Source organism: Tachypleus tridentatus, chromosome 12 (assembly GCF_004210375.1).
Source record: "Tachypleus tridentatus isolate NWPU-2018 chromosome 12, ASM421037v1, whole genome shotgun sequence".
In the NCBI taxonomy this organism is placed as follows: domain Eukaryota; kingdom Metazoa; phylum Arthropoda; class Merostomata; order Xiphosura; family Limulidae; genus Tachypleus; species Tachypleus tridentatus.
This window is the reverse complement of record NC_134836.1, coordinates 4,204,311-4,224,773: the sequence shown is the minus strand read 5'-3', so window position 1 is coordinate 4,224,773 and position 20,463 is coordinate 4,204,311. Positions and strand designations below refer to the sequence as shown.

At 36.1% G+C, this 20,463-nt stretch overlaps 1 protein-coding gene across 3 annotated transcripts in view; it reads left to right on the top strand.

The window, feature by feature from the left end:
* The first annotated feature begins 7,661 nt into the window (after window positions 1–7,661).
* The window catches only part of LOC143235516 (uncharacterized), a 38,252-nt gene continuing 25,450 nt past the window's right edge, over window positions 7,662–20,463 (top strand). For 2 of the 3 annotated variants that reach the window (XM_076473740.1, XM_076473739.1), the window contains exons 1-3: window positions 7,662–7,934; window positions 14,061–14,264; window positions 19,930–20,146. In XM_076473740.1, the coding sequence (XP_076329855.1) occupies window positions 7,821–7,934; window positions 14,061–14,264; window positions 19,930–20,146 (535 nt within the window). In that variant the 5' untranslated portion in view covers window positions 7,662–7,820. The remainder of the gene's footprint in view (window positions 7,935–14,060; window positions 14,265–19,929; window positions 20,147–20,463) is intronic. The other variant, XM_076473741.1, reaches the window with a different exon arrangement.

Here is a 20,463-nt window from a genome sequence, read left to right as displayed (position 1 = left end):
TTATGATATCTGATATATTCAACGTAAGCGACACTCCTAGTGGTATGTTTGTTAAACAGTCAAGTTAGATCTCCCTGATATCGAGCATAGTCAGAGCTGATGCAAGCACAAGGCAAACTGGAACAGCAAATATATGGCAACAATATTTGTGTATGAATTACGAAACAACAAAGATTTTGCGGAAGGAAACGATAATTACATCAAGAAATTTGTTTCTTTTTCCAAAATTAGAGAATTCTAGCTTTTTCTTAGCAACATTACCCCATGACTCTTATTACACAGTTTAATAAAAATGCGTTGGCTATATTATCTGTTCAAAGACACTAAAATCTATAGAACAATAAATACTTAAAATCTGTGTTGTTTTGATTTAGGTCAAATAAAATAAATACATTGAGATTTAGAGGTGTTATATATATATATCTTAGTGAAATTAAATAATTATATATAAATAAAGTTAAATGAATAAACAAAATCACGAGTCAGGACTGCGTTAAAAACAACAAATCCCAACCTCCGATTACTTATGCTATAACCATAAAATTGGGCCCGGCATGGCCAAGCGCGTTAAGAGTTGGCAGTGGATGGTGATGACTTGTTGCCTTCCCTCTAGTCTTACACTACTAAATTAGGGATATATACAGATAGCCCTCGAGTAACTTTGTGCGAAATTCAAAAAACAAACAAAACAAACTATAAAATTGTCAAGCCATAAGCCAAAACATATTAACATGACATTTTGCTAGGCTAAATTGTAGTTTAAATTTAATATGTCTAGTTAACGCTATTAAACTTTACTTCATAAAGTTGGAACAATGCAATGGAAGGTGCGACATAGTCAGTGATCATTCACATACACTGAATACACTTTAGTGAAATTAAATAATTATATCTAAATAAAGTTAAATAAGTATACGAAATACGATGCACATTTTTAAAAAAAGGATCCTAGGATACATTTTATACTCCCACGCTGTAACTTGAACCTTAAGATCCTTTTTATAAAAATGTGCAGCGTATTTAAAAAAAAAAAATATTTTTAAATTTCATATTAATGTGTTTTGGTTTATGCTTTAAAATGTTATGGTTATAATATTATATATATAATTGCATATTTTACTGTCCATTGGAGGGGAGAATGGTACACAACTTGAAAATTTGCCTAGGGTATCAGAAACCCTTGGTCCGGCTCTTGGCACAGTCATCTCTAACTAAGATCTGCTGACTAGATGGAAGGACAGTCTTTCTTAATCTACCATCTATACCATGGTCATCTTTAACCAAGCAGTGAAAATGGTTATTACGGTTATGCGCACTCACAGCTAAGGTACAGAGCGTGTTTAGAGACTTTTCGTGGCTAGAATCTTAGGCCTTCTAATCCATAGCTCTGTTCATTAATCACTAAGCCACATCTGGTCCAGATTCCCAACAGTAAATTATTGAATTATATAACTGAAAATCATAAATCATTAGACGATTCCTATTATCTGCTTAATACTTCCTTTCATCAGTGATAATCCCTCGCTATCTGCATTCAAAATGTTGTTGGAAACAAAAACAAGTGTATGCAAGCATATGGTATTACTTTATTATAATTCAATGAACTTTTTCTGTCAGGATACTTGGTTTATTGTCGTAAAGAAACGAAAAGTAATTATTTTTGTTCCTCATTAATGTTTTCAGACAGTTAATCGCTAATATTAGCTTATGCAAAAACATTCTTAAAATGAGTAATACAATTTGATTTATTTTTAAGTTTTTTAACATTATATCTTTTCACTGTAGCTTATAATGATTAGAAAACACCTTTTACAGTCCACTCATTATGCGCATTCATTAGTTTATTTGTTGTTGAGAAACAAATGAAGTCTTTAATGATATATAGAGCATTTCAACATGAATTTGATAACATTTTTCAGCTTTACACGAATCATCAGCCACTGGAATGTAATAAAGTTAGAGGCAAACACTGTAATCTAGAATTACGTCTACTTATGAAAGTACATTTAAAACATGTATTCAGCAGAAAATTACGTAATAAAATAGCTATTGTTCTCGTTATTAATCACTTTTATGTGGGCCACTAGAAATATCCATATTTAGCGATATTTATATACCAAAAGTGCCTAGGTTATTACAAATATCATTTAAAACAATATTGTTTATTGTACGTATGTCATTAAATCGGGGACTTGGGCATTGTCTTATCTACAAGTACCCCTAATGGCTCAGCGATAAGTCTCGCAGCTTACTATGCTAAAGTTTGGGTTTCGATACCCACGGTGGGTATAGCACAGATCCGCCTGTGCTTAATAACAAATAAACATATTTACGCATAGCCGTCCCTAATTCTGAATTGGCTGAGAAGAGAAAAGGCAAATAATCAGCAGTGCCCGGCGCAGCTCTATAGATACTCTTATGTTATTAAATAGTAAGGTTTGGCCTACTCTTATAATGACCCAAAGGTCCATGGTGTATCTTTTTTTTTTTTGCAACGAGCCAAAAACCATTAGATGTAGAGCTCTGGCACGCTATCCAGTAGCCCATATCCAACCCCAGTAGCATTTATCAAGTCTTTTCCTATCTTGTGGTTTTCTCCTAAGTTTATTACTAATGTCCACAGTGCCACAAACGTAAATTTTGGTGATATTCTGAGAAAATACCGTTTTCAAGTGGTCATGGTACCAATTTTATGTTTAATTCTATTCGCTTGCAGTATGAGTTCATTCAGTATTTTTTTGTATGTTTATTATTGCCATTCCCTACAAGCACGCGAATTCAAATCGAGCTTCGTGTTTATATTATATTTTCAAAAAGTTTGTTTGTTTGTTTTGTAATTTCGCACAAAGCTACTCGAGGGCTATCTGTGCTAGCCGTCCCTAATTTAGCAGTGTAAGACTAGAGGGAAGGCAGCTAGTCATCACCACCCACCGCCAACTCTTGGGCTACTCTTTACCAACGAATAGTGGGATTGACCGTCACATTATACACCCCCACGGCTGGGAGGGCGAGCATGTTTAGCGCGACGCGGGCGCGAACCCGCGACCCTCGGATTACGAGTCGCACGCCTTACGCGCTAGGCCATGCCGGGCCCTTTTCCAAAAAGTATACTCTGCTTTTGCACAAACAGTGGCAGTAATTAAAGTCCATAGAGTTCTTACTTCACGCCGTCACGAGAATAACCTTGATCTTTAAATATCTTGTGACGTCAGTCATTTTTTCACAACGATGCTACACAAGTAATCCTTATGCTTTGTTTTGTTTTGAAATGAGAGCCACATGAAAATAATATGTTCGATAAAGAAACTATGGTTTTGGTGGCGCTACATGAGCTTTATACTACTTTTACGTTTTCAAGATTATTATTATTATTATTAAGATTGTTTGTTTGTTTTTGAATTTCGTGCAAAGCTACACGAGAGCTATCTGCACTAGTCGTCCGTAATTTACCAGTGTAAGATAGCTAGTCATCACCACACACCGCCAACTCTTTGGCTACTCTTTTACCAACGAATAGTGGGACTGACCGCACATTATAATGCCCCCACGGCTGAAAGGGCGAGCATGTTTGGTGTGACAGGGATTTGAATCTGCGACCCTCGGATTACGAGTCAAGTGCCTTAACAACCTGGTTATGCCGGGTCAAATTCCGCATGCACTACACCTTTTTTGTTTTTTTTGTTTTGGAATTTCGCACAAAGCTACTCGAGGGCTATTTGTCCCTAATTTAGCAGTGTAAGACTAGAGGGAAGGCAGCTAGTCATCACCACCCACCGCCAACTCTTGGGCTACTCTTTTACCAACGAAAAGTGGGATTGACCGTCACATTATAACGCCCCCACGGCTGGGAGGGCGAGCATGTTTGGCGCGACGCGGGCGCGAACCCGCGACCCTCGGATTACGAGTCGCACGCCTTACGCGCTTGGCCATGTGCACTACACCATTTCTTATTGTTTTTAATAATTATTTCTAGCATTAAAGATGATTGTAAAGATGCACTTCAACAGATAAATTTATGGATAAATAATTATATATACATATCATAACCTAGTGGTCAGCGTGTTAAAGTGTGTATCTGAGGGTTTTGGGCTTGCGTCCCCTTTGTGCAAAAATTCGCCTTATACTGGATCAGTTATAAAAATGACGGTCATATCGCAGTACGGGTTTAAAGTAGTCCAAGAATTGATATTGGTTGCTGTTCACTAGTTGCTTAATATTCACTAGATTAATTCAAGATTAGATACGGCTAGCTTACGGTGTCGAATTAATGCACAGGTCACCAAGAGCCCTACTAAACCTTAATCCGACCCTCCTGGCGAAAGTTTATTTTTTGTGGCTTTGCGCGAATTTGCAAATGAAATAAATAAACCATGGTATGCACGAGTTACGTCTACCCGAAACGTTGCAAAAGACTCTTTTTATTTAGACGTATGTGTACTAACTTATTTATTTATTTATATTATGTTACTTTTTTCGTTTTCACAGTTATTGATATGGTACCGAGGAGGATGGTAATGTTTATACTAAATGGAAATGTTTTGTTTGGTTTCCGTGCAAAAATCTTCCGTGTGATATCTTGAAGACTCGCTTGTTTTGTGGAGCATGATAATTTCCTTAAAAATTTGACGCTGTTGTACAGACACGTGAGGAAAAGGGAAGATGTTTTTATGAGTATTGAAACGGAAACTAGCTCGAGACATGATTATGGAAGTTCTTTTACGACACAAATGTCAGAAACTTCAGATTTTCACGTTTTTAGACATTGATTTTACACGCTTACATGTTGTTGCTAAATTTGTTAACTCGCAAAAACGCTAATTGTGTTGAGTTTGATATATCAAGGTAACGGGTCTCGTCTAGCTTTTCTTTCCAAAATTCGCACTGGATCTATTATATTTAACAAAACTTGACACAAGTATATTGAATAAGTTTCTTCCGTAAGTACATATTTGTAAAACACTAAACATTTTTTGAATCTTAATGCATCCATTTAGAGCAGTGGTGCAGAAAGTCCGGCCCGCGACGAGTCGCCGAGTGGCCCGCGATGTCCAACGGGAAAGTCAAACACAGAGAGTTCGTGCGCTTAGAGTTCGCGCCTGCGCGAAGATTAAGCGCTATAGAAGAATATGCATTAGATTAGATACTGGATGGTTCCATATTTGTGTCGAGCAATAAAGAAAATTTAATAAGCAAATCTCGTTAATACATAGGCATTTAATCATTGGCGCAATGACGTAATATTTTCGTAATTACGAAATCTCACGCGTTCCAATTGTTCTTCGAGATTTACTTACGAGCCCTATTTTGATATTATTCCGTAACAAAAATGACAGCTAATCGTAACAGAAAAGTTGACGACGAAAACCGACAGTTTCATAATGATTGGACTGCACAATACTGTTTTGTTAAACAATAGAATAACGTGATTTGTCTGCTGTCTCATTCGACAGTAGCAGTGGCGAAGGTATCCAATATAAAGCGTCATTATGAATCGAAGCATAAAAATTTCCACAACATTGTCGTTGATGAACGAACAGCTCGAATTGAATCTCTGCGGCTGTCGCTGAATCACCAGCAGAACGTTTTCTCAAAGCAGTCTGCAGATTTCGGTGCAGCATGTGACGTCAGTTACGATATTTTGTTGATGATAGCAAAATCTGGCCAACTTTTCACTGATGGTGATTTTGTCAAGCAACGTATGATTACTGCATCGGAAAAGTTGTGTCCGGAAGCAGTTCGCAAGCTACAGACGGTGGCTTTGAAACATATGACAGTTAAAGAAGAATTTCACACCTCTCAGCAGACGTGACAAGGCAGCTTACAAATAAAGCAGCCAACTTTCTCTACTTCTCTTTGGCAGCAGACGAGTCGACTGACATCAGTTCAACAGCACAGCTACTAGTTTTTGTTCGTGGTGTGTCGTCATCGTTTGATATCACAGAGGAACTAATCGGCATGTGTTCCATGAAGGGTCAGACAACTGGGTCTACTCTATTCGAGGAGACAGTACGACTGTGTAGTAGTGTTTCATTGGATTTCACGAAACTGGCAAGTGTGACAACTGATGGAGCGCCAGCCATGACAGGAGAAAGTAGCGGGCTAGTGGCACTGTTGATGAAGCATCGAGGAAAGCAGAACAGACAGTTGGTGAAGTTGCACTGTATTATTTACCAACAGAACCTGTGCAGTAAATAATTTGGTTTTCAGGCACTGATGGCATTAGTGACGAAAACCATTAATTTCATCAAATCACGAGGGCTCAATCACCGTCAGTTTCGAAGTCTTCTTGATGAAATTGATTCAGACTATGGTGACCTTGTGTATCACTGTGAAGTACGCTGGCTGAGTCGAGGGAAGATGCTCAGAAGATTCTGGGAGTTGATTGTGAAGGTAATAGAATTCCTCAGAAGCAAGAACAAAGACACAGAAGTGATTTCCATGACTGGTCCAGCATGGCAAGCTGATTTGACCTTTCTGGTCGACATGACACAACACTTGAATGATCTGAATTTGAAGTTGGAAGGCAAAAATCAGCTTGCCTGTCAACTTGCAAATCACGTCTCATCTTTTAGGACAAAGTTGCAGTTGTTCCAGCAGCAAGCAGCATCACGCAACTTCGTGCACTTTCCCACTTTTCAGTCACAGCTACAGAAGAATCAGGACATTGACACACAAGTTTATGTTGAGAAGCTAGATACCTTGATTCAATCCTTCAACTCACGGTTCATGACTTTGACCAATGCAGATTGTTGATGAAACTTTTGCTGATCCGTTCAGTGTGTCAGTGGATGACTTGTCAGCAGAATATCAGCTCGAACTTACTGATCTCTAGGCATCTGATGAACTGCGTGCTATTTACCGAGAAAACAGTTTGCTTGACTTCTACGAAACATTGCCTGATACATTTGCTAATCTGAAAGAGAATGTACTTGTCCACACCAGCATGTTTGGCAGTACGTACTGCTGCGAACAGGCGTTCTCGCATATGAAACTGAATAAAAACAACACTCGCAATCAGCTGACTGATGATCATCTGAAAGCAAACGTCAAACATCAAGCCGGACATTTCTAAGCTCGTAGATGACATGCAGCACCATCCATCGCACTGACTTTGTGACAGTTGACGTATCATAACATTTCTTAGAATAATGTGCAAACTCTTTGATGTAATCGTTATTTGTGTGTTCTTAAATGCGATGTCCATCTTGTGTGAAACAACTGTGGAACGATTTTAATCTTCACTTTTTTGCGGCCCCCAACGGTTACGAGAAGTCTGTTTGTGGCCCCTGACTCAAAAAGTTTATGCACCACTGATTTAGAGCAATATAATGGATGCCCATTTTTAGGTCTTATATGCTTTTTTTATGGAGAATTGTGCTCGATCGCGAAAGCCGTAAATAAGTACTTGAAAAAACAAACCAAGAAGAAAACTCTTTTATTTACACTTTTTATGGTGTGGTTCTGTAAATATGTGTCTTAAACTGAACTTTATTCCAAACTTAGTTTTCTTTGCGGAGATATAACATTTGTATCTTACGATATTTACTTTAACTACACACACATATATAAACATATACCGTTAATCAAGATAAAAAATAAAAAAGATGACCAACTGTTGTTTCTCAGTAAAAAGGATGTGGTTGACAAGGAAAACATTCTGATATGCACCTTCATTCGCTGTGTTCTTTGTGTGCTTAGTACAGTGTTAAATTTGTACATACTATCCTGGAATAAACACCAATTTGGGGAATAGAATTTAACGTAAAATATTACTGTACATTGCTCTTAATTAGCCTGCGAAAAACCAATTCGTAATCATTATGGGAGAAATAATGGTTTACATTTTGCCTATGATGTTGGGGCGAACCTTCGACATGAACACGAATCGTGTTGGAATTGATATTTTTCCAGAAAACGTACTAAACAGAACTTTGGTGAGGTTTAATTTAATATCTATTATATATACGTTTGTTGATAAAGAAGAGGAAAATCTAATTTGACTGTGCTCTCATTCTCATATATAATTTCTTTTTTTCTTTTTTGTACACCATTTACCATCAAATAATTTAATTAATTTGTTGTTTAGGATAATTTTAGTAGCGGTCTGTATATAACTTATTCTTTGGAATGCATTTCTAATGTGGAGATTTAACTTCTGTTGCGCGCTTGTATATCAGTGTGTTCTGTAAACCACTTGTATCTAGTACTTAATTTATTTGTGAGTTAACTTATAATGAATATTGTAAATACTATTTTACACATCAAAGTAATCTACTAAACATTAACTGATATTAGTTTGTTTGTTTTGAATTTCGCGCAAAGCTACTTGAGGGCTATCTGCGCTAGCCGTTCCTAATTTAGCAATGTAAGACTAGAGGGAAGGCAGCTAGTCATCACCACCCACCGCCAACTCTTGGGCTACTCTTTTACCAACGAATAGACCGTCACATTATAACGCCCCCCACGGCTGAAAGAGCGAGCATGTTTTGGTGCGACTGGGATTCGAACCCGCGACCCTCGGATTACGAGTCGAACGCCTTAACACGCTTGGCCATGCCGGGCCTTAACTGATATTAGTATTTTCAATCTCAACAGCACATATATGCTAACCTGCTGGGTTAAATGATCCGACTTCGAATTAATGACTAGAGAGAAGGCACCCATTTAGCATCACACGAACAGACATGTCAGTATTTTAAGTTTTTATCTAACACGTCCAGAAAAAGACTGAGAAACTGTAACGGTTATAGAGTTCCATAATGTGGAGTGTGGGTTTAACGGCCTTGACCCTTGGACATTCCGATGCGAATGCTGGTACCATAAAACTCACATGCTTATTTACGACTTATTTACTGTAAACAGTCTCTTGTATACGACTTAATTCCACTGTCAGCTAATTTTAATTAAATATGTGCTAAAGATAACTGTTTGCTTTAGAGAATAACTCCACTGTACCGCTCGTGAAGCTTCAGAAACGAATACAGTTCAATCTTACTGACCGTCATATAATTATGTTTGTTTATTACAGTTCAGTTCTACTGACCGTCATATGATTAGGTTCGTTTATTACAGTTCAGTTCTACTGACCGTCATATTATTATGTTCGTTTATTACAGTTCAGTTCTACTGACCGTCATATGATTATGTTCGTTCCCTTAGAGTTTATTCCTATTTACCGGATGGTGAAATAATGTAGACATTTTCTCCTTTAGAATTCAGTTTTGTCGTACGTCAGTTCATGACGAGGTGTTACAAATAAACTATTGTATAAATTTTACTTCTTCTGTTAGTTAATAATTCATTATGATGTGTTGAAAACAAGTTATTAGTTAAAATTTTATTTTGATGTACTGTATAGTTCTGATGAAGGTTACTTAGTATCCCTAGATCAGTTTTGACGATTACAGTATTAAACAGTTTACAGTAAAAATGGCACTCGCTAACGTGTATTGTCAATTACAAGACCAAGTTTACATTACAGACATGACATTAAAAAAAACTGTTAAACTTAGTTTTCGCCATTATTCTGCCAGTGACGATTGCTTTCTTGAGATTGCTTTCTACATAAAATATAGTAAACATTTTATAAAAATCTACATAACGGCTAAAATGTAGTTAAACTTTCGAAAAGTAACACCTAATGGCTAAACTTTCATTAATCTTTCTGTATAAGTAATACCCAACGGCGAAAATTTATTTAATCTTTGCGTAAGTAACACGTTACAGCTAAAAGATAGTTAACTTTTTTTATATAGATAACACCTAACCCTCCGCTAGTCCAGCGGTACGTTCTACGGATTTACAACGCTACAATTAGGGGTTCGATTCTTCTCGGTGGGCTCCGCAGATAACCTCATGTGACTTTGCTATAAGAAAACCCACATAGGTAACACCTACCGGATAAAATATATTTAACATATTTTTTATGTACGTAACCCAACGGTTTAAAGCTAGTTACAACTTTTTTGAGGAATGTAACACCTTAATGTTAAAATCTGCTTAATCTTTTATATTAACGCAGCACCTAACGGCTAAAATCTAGTTAACTTTTAAACTGTAACACTTTTCAGTTAAATCTAAAAATCGAATCTCACTAAACGTTTCAGAAAAATGTTACCTCACGCAAATATTTTTCAATAATATTTAGAGTAACAACACAGGAGATCTAGGATGGCAAAATTTACATTTAGGTTCTCATTTTTCGCACCTCATTCATGTCAATGCTATTCTATCAGGAACTAAATTAAAGAACTGCAAGTTAATACATGAAATTTCTTCCGTTATGATTCCATAGCCGTCTAAATCGTCCTGAATTGCTATTCCTATTATTCTTTCCTGGCGCATGGTAATTCTCGTCCATGTTTTTATGAGTTTAAGTTTGTAAAATGATCTATCAGTAGCAAACACAGTTAAAAACAAAATCCATGCTTTGCAGACGACAGGTAAAAAACAAAAACGAAGGCCACACTGTTTTTTACAAATGGTTATTTCTTCAGTTCTTTGACAAAAACGAGTTTCTGGATATTTTTATTTACCGAAGCTCAGGAATTCTGGAGACACATTACTGTTTTACCATGTCTAGGACTGTATATCTCTGTCATACAAGCTCACCATTTGTTACAGACACCACAATCAGTGGCTGTAAGATTGAAAATCTTTGAACAACTGCTCCTACACCCCAGAAGCGGTTTATTGTCTGATGTGTTACCATATCCAAACAAAAGTAATACACTTCAGTTTTTAATTGTTCTTCTGGGCCTCTAAATGTTTGATCCTCACTTAAATATGGAATTAATGCTTCACTTTGTTGCCTGTTTTTCAATCGAAGTTGAGCTCAATGCTCCAGTTTATTTTAATGAGTATTGCAGTCTTTTTTGTCTCCTCAATCTAGTCAAGTTAAACCGATAGTGTTTCAGCCGCAATTTGAATGAATTCTACTGATTTAATAAGATTAAGATTATCACTAACATTAGTAGAGCAAATAAAAAAATTGCTGAGTTATCTGAACCCGCAAGCTCAATTGAGTTCTTAAGTTGCGTAAAGAATGAGCAGATTGGGCACGTTTTAAGGACAGTGAAAACAGTCTTTACTACAAACACAGTATTTAAAAAAACACAAAAAAGTGTGCATATCTCTACTGGATCACTTACTAGAACTTCAGCTATTATTCTTTCAGCCAAGAAGGAAAGACCCCGAAATCTAAGTTTGTTGTTCGCACAAAACCGCCTTTTCTTTGTCTTGCTACCATCACCACGTGACATATTACCCTTTTCATTTTTTTAAACATTCGTGGTATTAGGCGTTCTAATGTCGTCTTCTCTCTAACGTTAAGACTCCTCCACACTTTCATAGCCAGAGAAAATGTGATTTTATAAGAAAATTGGAGAATTCCAAAGATTAAAGAATATTAAAACATAAAGTTACTGACGACTATAATAAACTACCAGAAAAACAAGACACGACTTACGTCGAGCTGAATGATAGAAATTGTTAGATTAATTTAACGATATAAAATATCACAGGCCTGATTGCAGATATGAAATGCTATCCAAAACAAGGGTTTTCATGGTGTGCAGCTGATCACAAGTTATGTGTCTGTAAACAAATTTGTATCGTTGAGAATTCGCCTATGTAAGTTCAAGTGGATAAATATTAAATAAAACATTTTTAAGATTATAAAATTCCATTCTACAATTAATAAATACATATATTTTACTTGAATATTCTTAATGTTTTGGATCAATTGTTACTGGGCTTTTTCGTATGAGGTGCAATAACGTGCCATGTATTAAAAAATCACAAAGTTATTGACTATAATTGTGCAGTTGAAAAAATCCGTAGGAAAAGGTCCTCCTAGTGGCAGAGCGGTATGTCTGCAGATTTACAACTCCAGATATCGTGTTTCGATACCCGTGATAAGCAGAGTACAGATAGCCCATTATGTAACTTTAATTACAAATTAATTACAAACTGACTAACTAACCTCAAAAAAAGCTCTAATCCAAAATTCTTCAGCTAGATTCCATCTTTAGCACTAATATGAAATGTTAATAATTTAGTTTCTAGGTGTAAAATTACTTGTGTAATAAAGCGTTATTTTGTTACTACTATTACATACTTTGTTATATGTCATAACCACATGAAATGAATTAATAAAAATTCTCGTGCTATTTGCACAGCTATAACAAAAATATGCCATTATAACTAAAAGGTTTGTTTGTTTGAAGTTAAGCACAAAGTTACATAATGGGCTATCTGTGCTCTACTTACCATGGGTATCGAAACCCGGATTCTAGCATTGTAAGTCCGCAAACATACCGCTGTGCCACTTGGAGGGGGAACAACTAACATGTTGTGAATTAACAGAGACAATAAAAGACAAGTATAAATTTCACTTTACTAATTTACCCAAAAGGGGACCAAAGGTCGCCTGGAGGGGTCACTTCTTTTAACGAAAGTAGTGTGCTGTCTGTGTTACGTATTATAACTTAAAATAGTCTAAAACAGAGTGAAGTTGTAATTTAATGTGAAGTTAATTACATGTGGAGATGTGTCAAATTTATGATGTTTGCTAACAACATTGATACACATACTTTTCTTTCTTAATACAATTATATTGTAATATACAAACAATAATACAATTTATAATAACAGTTATTACAAACAATGATTTATATACGAAAGTTTTATAAACTTACAAACAATACTGAGTTTTCTATCCAATACGGAACCTCCTTGACATCGTATTAATGGTTCACGACGAGCGAATTAATTTTGAGTTGATATAAGAACAATTCACTTAAAGAAAGCTACCCAGCTCTTGACACGTGAGTTTTTCACAGCTAAAGTTATACAATGTCTTTGCAGAAATGCTAACGTCCGAAGTTAATCTGCTGAAGTTGGACTATTTGTAATGTTCAAAATCTATAAACCTTTCTGGTATACCAATTGTAGCAAACCAACACTATAAAGTGTCTCTCGGCGCGTCGATTTATGTACGTTAAGGCGAAGTTCTAGAAATTTCATTTGCTTTTGTAAAACTTATATCGTTGATTCTTACACTCGAGAATCTTCTGCAAATTTAAGGAACGTACATCCACACGTTACATACATTTTTAAATATAAATTTAACTCACACAAACGTCGATATTAAAACAGATATAAAATAGTAAATCTGTTGCATCTGTCAGTCATTCAGTAAACACTAAATATTAAAATGACACAGGGGACGCTTAACGTTGCGATTTGTTCTGTCATGGAGTCATTAAAGCTTGCGCATGCCACGAATCACAAGAACAATTATGCGCTTTTTAGGCTAAAACTCACCCAGAAACACGAAATTCAAAAACAAATAAAAATATATGTTACTCTTAATATTGGTTTTATTTACTCTCTTAACAGAACACTTTCGGGGAACCTGCGGAAGTACAGCTAGTATATATATCGATTTTGTTATTATCTATAACATATGTTCTGCGCGTTAAATTTGAGTCTGTAAAATCCATTTGATGTAGCATGAGAATAATAACAGTAAAAGTATTTATTCACATTTTAGTAACTCAAAATACTATCTTAATAGAAGCTCGGCGTGGCCAGATGGCTAAGGCAGTCGAGTTGTAATCCGGGGCTCGCGAGTTCGAATCATGGTCGCACCAAATATGCTCACCCTTTCAGCCGTGGGGGCGTTATAATATTACGGTCAATCCCACTATTCGTTGGTAAAAGAGTAGCCCAAGAGTTGGCGGTGGGTGATGATGACTAGCTGCCTCTCCCTCTAGTCTTACACTGCTAAATTAGGGACGGCTAGCGCAAATAGCTCTAATGTAGCTTTGCGCGAAATTCAAAAACAAACAAACCATCTTAATAACAATAGTAATCCTGAAAACGTAAAAGTAGTATAAAGCTCATGTAGCGCCATTAAAACCATAGTTTCCTTATAGAACATATTATTTTCATGTGGCTTTCATTTTGAATCTTTGACATACGTCAACCCCATTATTAATGTGCTTTTTAATTACCATAATTAACCTCTTATATATTAATTATTTTCACGAGCATAGAAAATACAGAACATGTTTGTGGAGGCTAGACACACGATGGTGAATGAAGTTAAGGAAGCTAGAAATTTCCTAGACGTTGGCGGTTCCTTTTCTTTAAATGTCAAATCCGGGTTGTTTAAAGCTGGTGCCCATGGTGCGTATCTCAGTGACGTTGAAAGTCGAGAGAACGTCATCGAAATGCTTCACTACGTTAAGTTTGAAACTGTAAGTTGTTCGTTTTACCCTAATAAATTACTAGTAGTGATTTATGTTAAGTGTATTAGGAAATATATTTACATGTTTAACGCACAACCTTTTTTATTACAGCTTTCCAAACAAAAACTGTAGTAAAAAAGTTGTGCATATTTATTAGCTATACATCTAAAACAATGCTTCTCATCTAGGTGAATGGTTCACCCAAGAGTTAATGAGATTAGAACCAGGATGAATGGTTCGCTTAGGGCTTAATGAGATCAGAACCAGGATGAATAGTTCGCTTAGGGCTTAATGAGATTAGAACCAGGATGAATGGTTCGCTTAGGGCTTAATGAGATCAGAATCAAGGTGAATAAGAATTATTGATTATAACAAATTTAAAATCATAAAAGTCATTAGTTATTATTTCTTAATCCAGTTGTCGTTTGATAAATATGTTTATTTTTGTTTATGTTGTACTCACTAGTTGTAGTTTGATGGATATTTAAGCCATAATAAAGAATTTTACATTTTACTTTAATTTTTTTTTGTCTTTTTTTTCGAACGGGGGTGAGTGAACTGTTGTGAAAATTTTATAGTGGTGAATGGTATTGGAAAAGGTTGAAAAGCAGCGATATAAACCATTATTTAACAAATATCTGTGCCTTATATATGTGCCCATTTATACTTGAAAAACGTTGAACCTATTACCACCAAGTCTTTTATGTGCCCTTAGAACTAGTCAGGGAGAGTATCAGACCTCACTCCCTAATTTCACCGTCGAGCTCGTATGACTTCTCTGTGCATTGTATCCGCTTATAACTACCTAATCCACCCTTACCATCGTCGGTAAGTAATATGGGTGTTTGACGTTCCGTTCTGACTCACCTCCGAGGGCCAGCCCCTGTGCTAGAGTTTCATTTAAATCAGGTTCAGTGTATCAAAATCATTGACTAATCACAGCAACTAATAATTTATATCACAGTTGTTCTTAAATTCGTTATGAGCAACAAAAATAGCAAGTTATTTCAAATACTAAGAAATGAATAAATCCCATGTAAAGTTCGTTCTTTGTTTGTTTTCGAATACAATAACCTGGGTATCTGGAGTGAAACTTACACACGTTACAGCCGTATACTTGAGTTATGTTGGAATCGAGTTTATTGTAATACATGAGCTCAAAACTCTTAAGTATGCTTAGGTTAGTAAATATAAAGTTTTACAAATTTTCAACGATGTAACAATTCACATCTATTTACAAAATATTAAATTATGTTGTTGTCCCACGATGAAAGAACAACAAGATAAAACTGTTTTAGAATATCTTTATTTAAAGATTTTCGAAGTGGACGAATGATAATAGGTGAAAATATATAATTGCTAACATAATATATCAGTACAATTACTTACAATATCGAAACAATAAATTAGCACGTTTACAATACTGAAAAAACAATAAATAAATAATGATAAAACAATAAATCAGTACAATTACAGTGCTAATAATTATAAATCAGTACACTGACAGTGCTAAAACAGTAAATCAATGTATTAACTCATAGTGCTAAAACGATAAATCAGTGTACTTATAGTGCTAAAACAATAAATCAGTACACCGACAGTGTTAAAACAATAAATCAGTAGACTGACAGTGTTAAAACAATAAATCAATACACTTACAATTGTGATATATAATCATCTCACGATTTTTATATTTTATTATTTTAATGCAGAGTTTTATTATGTGTCAGGTATTCTGACGTGTACAATTTTATATAACACATAGTCAAGAAAGTTGTTCAGTCACTTTTGTTCTAATTACTGTTTTTCATGATATGAAAATAAGAGCTTGATGGATAACATCAACGAGCAGAATATATTTTTATAACTGCACCGTCCATAATTCTGTAAACAAGGCTTATGACAATAGTAGAGCCAAAATTTGTCATCAGTTTTGTGACATATGGATATAATGTGACTGAGTATAACTAGTTATAACATTATAACTCAGCTCTATGTTGAAACTAACTTTAATTCTGTTGTGTTGTAGCTAGCATAAATGACTAACAATTGTTCTTACGTGTTTGCTGTTGCTTGTAGGTTAAACTAAACAATAGTGATACAGTAGTACCTCGGTTCTCGAACTTAATACGTTCCAGAAGGCTGTTCGAAAACTGATTTGTTCGAAAACCGAATCAATTTTTCCCATAACAAATGCTGTAAATTAAATTAATCCGTTAGAGACCTCCAAAAACTACGCATTATGAAGCATTTTAAGCAAAAATATTGCTTATTTATACCTGTATAATAATACTTACATGCATAAAGTCAACCACAAAAACTATAAACACAATAAAAAAAAAAGAATAAATGAAAATTTAACTGCACTTTACCCGTGCTGTGGAGAGCTGATGGCTTAAGTGAAAGGTAGTGAGGAACGTGGAGAATAGGAGGGTTATTATTGTTTGAAAGGGGAGTCACCTTCCATTAAAACGTCAAGTAACTATTCTTCTGGGGTTCTTTCTCTTTTCTGTCTCTATGCACCGCTACAATTTGCTTGAGACTCACTGGACCTATTCCTCACTAAAAACTTGTCTAATGAGGTTTGTTTCTGCCTGCATTTTAAAATGTTTCTGAAGTAAGATATGGCATTGTCATTGAAAAGGTTTATGCTGCGGTCTGCTACAGCTTTGTCAGGGTAAAATTTTCCCACAAAACTTTGTAACTCTCCCCATTTTCCATACATTTCCTATATTAGTAAACTAGGAACATCCTCCCTTCCCTCCTCCTCATCTTAAGACACTTTCTCAGTTGCCTTCTGTTGCTGCTGCTTCTGAAGGTCTTCAAGCCCATACACTTGCCTAGTGAGACAATATCCTCGACAACAGGCTCAGCCTCAAAGCCTTCAAAGTCTCTATCTGCTACTGAGTCTGGCTACAATTTCTTCCAGGCTGTGTTCACGGTCCTCAAAGACACTTCTCTCCAGGCTTTGTCTATGATCCTCAAGCAATGGAGGATATTAAAGTTATTTTTCCAGAACTCTCTGAGGGTTAACTCTGTATCAGAGGTCACTTCAAAGCACCTTTGAAACAGTGCTTTTGTGTAGAGTTTCTTAAAGTTCGATATGACCTGTTGGTCCATGAGCTGAATGCGAGGAGTCATGTTAGGGAGCAAGAGCTTCACCGTAAAGAAGCTGTACTCCTCCGCCAACCCGTCCTCCAAGCCTAGTGGGTGAGCAGGTGCATTGTCCATCACAAGAAGGGCCTTGAGTGGCAACTGTTTTTCCTTAAGGTAATTCTTTACACTTGGGGCAAACACTTCATGGACCCACTCCATAAAAAAATGCCTGGTTACCCATGCTTTACTATTAGCCCTCCACATGACATTTAGTTTACTATTCAGGACATTATTTTTCTTAAAAACCCTCGGGTTCTCAGAATGATACACAAGCAAGTCCCCACTTGCATTATCATGTAACAATAGAGTTAGCCTGTCTTTCATTGGCTTGTGTCCTGGCAGTGACTTCATCTCCTTGGTGATGTAGGTCTTCTTTGGCATTTTCTTCCAAAAGAAGCCTGTCTCATCACAGTTGGGGAATAAAACCCTCAGCTTCTACATAGTCCTTAAATTCCCTAACAAATTTATCAACAGCGTGTGTTAGAACTGGCACCTTCCCCATGTCTCACCACACTATGTATGCCACTTTTCTTTCTAAATTCTTCAAACCACTACCTACTAGCCTTAAAGGCATCACTTGTATCAGCATTCGTTCCAGGGGTGTTTTTTCAGGAGGTTAGCATGCAACTGCTTTGCTTTCTTACAAGTGGTCTCAGAAATGCTATCACCAACTAACTGTTTTTCGTTTACCCAAATCAACAACAGTTTTTCTACCTCTTCCATTGTTTGTGATCTTTGTTTAGTAAGCACTATCACTCCATTTGCAACATCAGCTACTTTGATGACCTCTTTATTTTTCAGTATGGTGCAGACTGTAGGCTTCGCTATACCAAACTGTGTAGCAAGGTCAGACACGCGAACACCACTCTCATACTTCGCTATGAGATCTTTTTTTCACCTCTATTGTGGCTCTAACAACTTTTCTTTTTGGTTTGCTACTTTCATTATCCTTCTTTGACCCCATGGTGGCTTCTTTAATCAGAATATTTGGAAAAACAACAACAATAAAGAAAAGGAAAAACGAGAACGTTCACAGCAGATTTTATCGGGGACTGAGCGACAGATGCGGGTAAAATGTTTTGGGCAAGCTTGGCGTGGGCCGAAAATGGTCGAAGGGTCGTTCGGGTCATCAGTCAGGTTATTTTGGGGGTTCGAGCCACGACAGCTTGGTTCGGGAACCGAGTTTATGTTCGACAACCGAGACATTTTTTTTCTCAAACAACATGTTCGAAAACCGAATTGTTCGAGAAGGGAGTCGTTCGAGAACCGAAGTACCACTGTATACCATCTGTATTTTGTTTGTTGTTGAAAGCACATAATTCTTTTTCGTAGGGGTGCTATGTTGGCCATCTGAACTAAAAATTGTTCATGTCATGTATTATATGTGAAAGATCAAACTTTGAGTGTATCTATTTAAATAAACGTCAATGTGTACGTGTGTGTACCTATTCTTTATACCTTTCCACATTTTTTAATCAATCAGCACCAGACCTCACACAGTGATACGGGATGACATGTTTTTGTTCACATCTAATTTAATTGCCAATTGTGTGTATCTCTCGGCATTGAAATGTAACCACTATTGTTCAACTTCTTGAAAACGGCACGTCTTTCTTTACAGAATTAGTACCTTTATGTATTTTTAGTGAACTTACAATATTTATTAGTTTAAGAAAAAATAAAGCACAATTTCCCATTCATCATTACAAACGTATTTTTATTTCACCGACCCGACGGCTGGGTACTCCAGCTGGAGTTAGATAAAAATACAAAACTGTTCAAAAGTTAAAAAGGACGAAAAAATGATATGTTGTTTTAAGACCACACTGGGCTAAGGAAAGGCAAAGTAATATTAATAATAAGTTTTCTAGTAAAGTGTATCTTTCTCTGCTAAGGTTTGTCTTAACATTGATGCCATTTAATGTGACGGATGCAGGAGCTGTTGAAAATGTATTATACCTTTTTGTGATATATTTTATAATTTTTATTTCACACCGTAAATCTATTTACTCTTGATGATTAAAATTCTTGTTATTTTTGCTGTATCGTATGGTTGCTTTAGTTTTCATTTGTTACTAAAGTTTTATTTGTTTGTTTTGGTTTTTTAATTTTGCGCAAAGCTACACAAGGGCTATTTGCGCCAGCCGTCACTAATTTAGCAGTGTAAGACTAGAGGGAAGGCAGCTAGTCATCACCACCCACCGCCAAATCTTGGGCTATTCTTTTACCAATGAATAGTGGGATTGACTATAACATTATAACGCCCCCACGGCTGAAAGGACGAGCATGTTTGGTGTGACGGGGATTCGAACCCGCAACGCTCATATTACGAGTCGAACGCCTTAACCCATCTGGCCATGCTGGGCCTTGTTACTAAAGAGTTACCCGAATTTGTTTATAGACTGACAAGTTATTTGTACTATCCTAACGTTAACTGAGTTTTTGTCACTTGTGATACAATATTCTAGGCCTGTATATCCATTCACAAATTTCTAAATTACTGGTACATTTGATACAGGTTACAATGATTCTTCCGCCTGATGCGAAGCCTAAGGATGATTGGAAGGAAAACAGCAAATACTTTTTAGGAACACATTATGTTAGAAGCGTTACATATGGCGGAGATTTAATAGCATCTCTTCGATTTGTCTTCAAAAATAACCGAGAGAAGATGCACATTAAAGCTGGACTTAATGCTGGCGGAAGGATAAAAATATTTGACATTGGTGTTGAAGGTAGGAAGAGTTTAAATAAACAAATAGTAACTCGATATCGTAAGCAGCAAAATGTCATGATAAGAAGTTAGCAAAGAACGTATAGAAAAGACTTATGAGTTATAAAAAATATATAAATGTAACATTTATAATAAGATTTAAAAAGATAGTGAAGTAACAACCAGCTTATAAAAAATTATATTTGTAGCTTGACTCAAATTTTCTTATCTTTCACTCTTTACTCTCAAAGAAACAGTTTCCCTTAGAGTAGCTCGATTTGCTTCTTTGGTGTTCTAAAATATTCCTAACGGGCCAATGTGATTTTCCACTCGGTCATG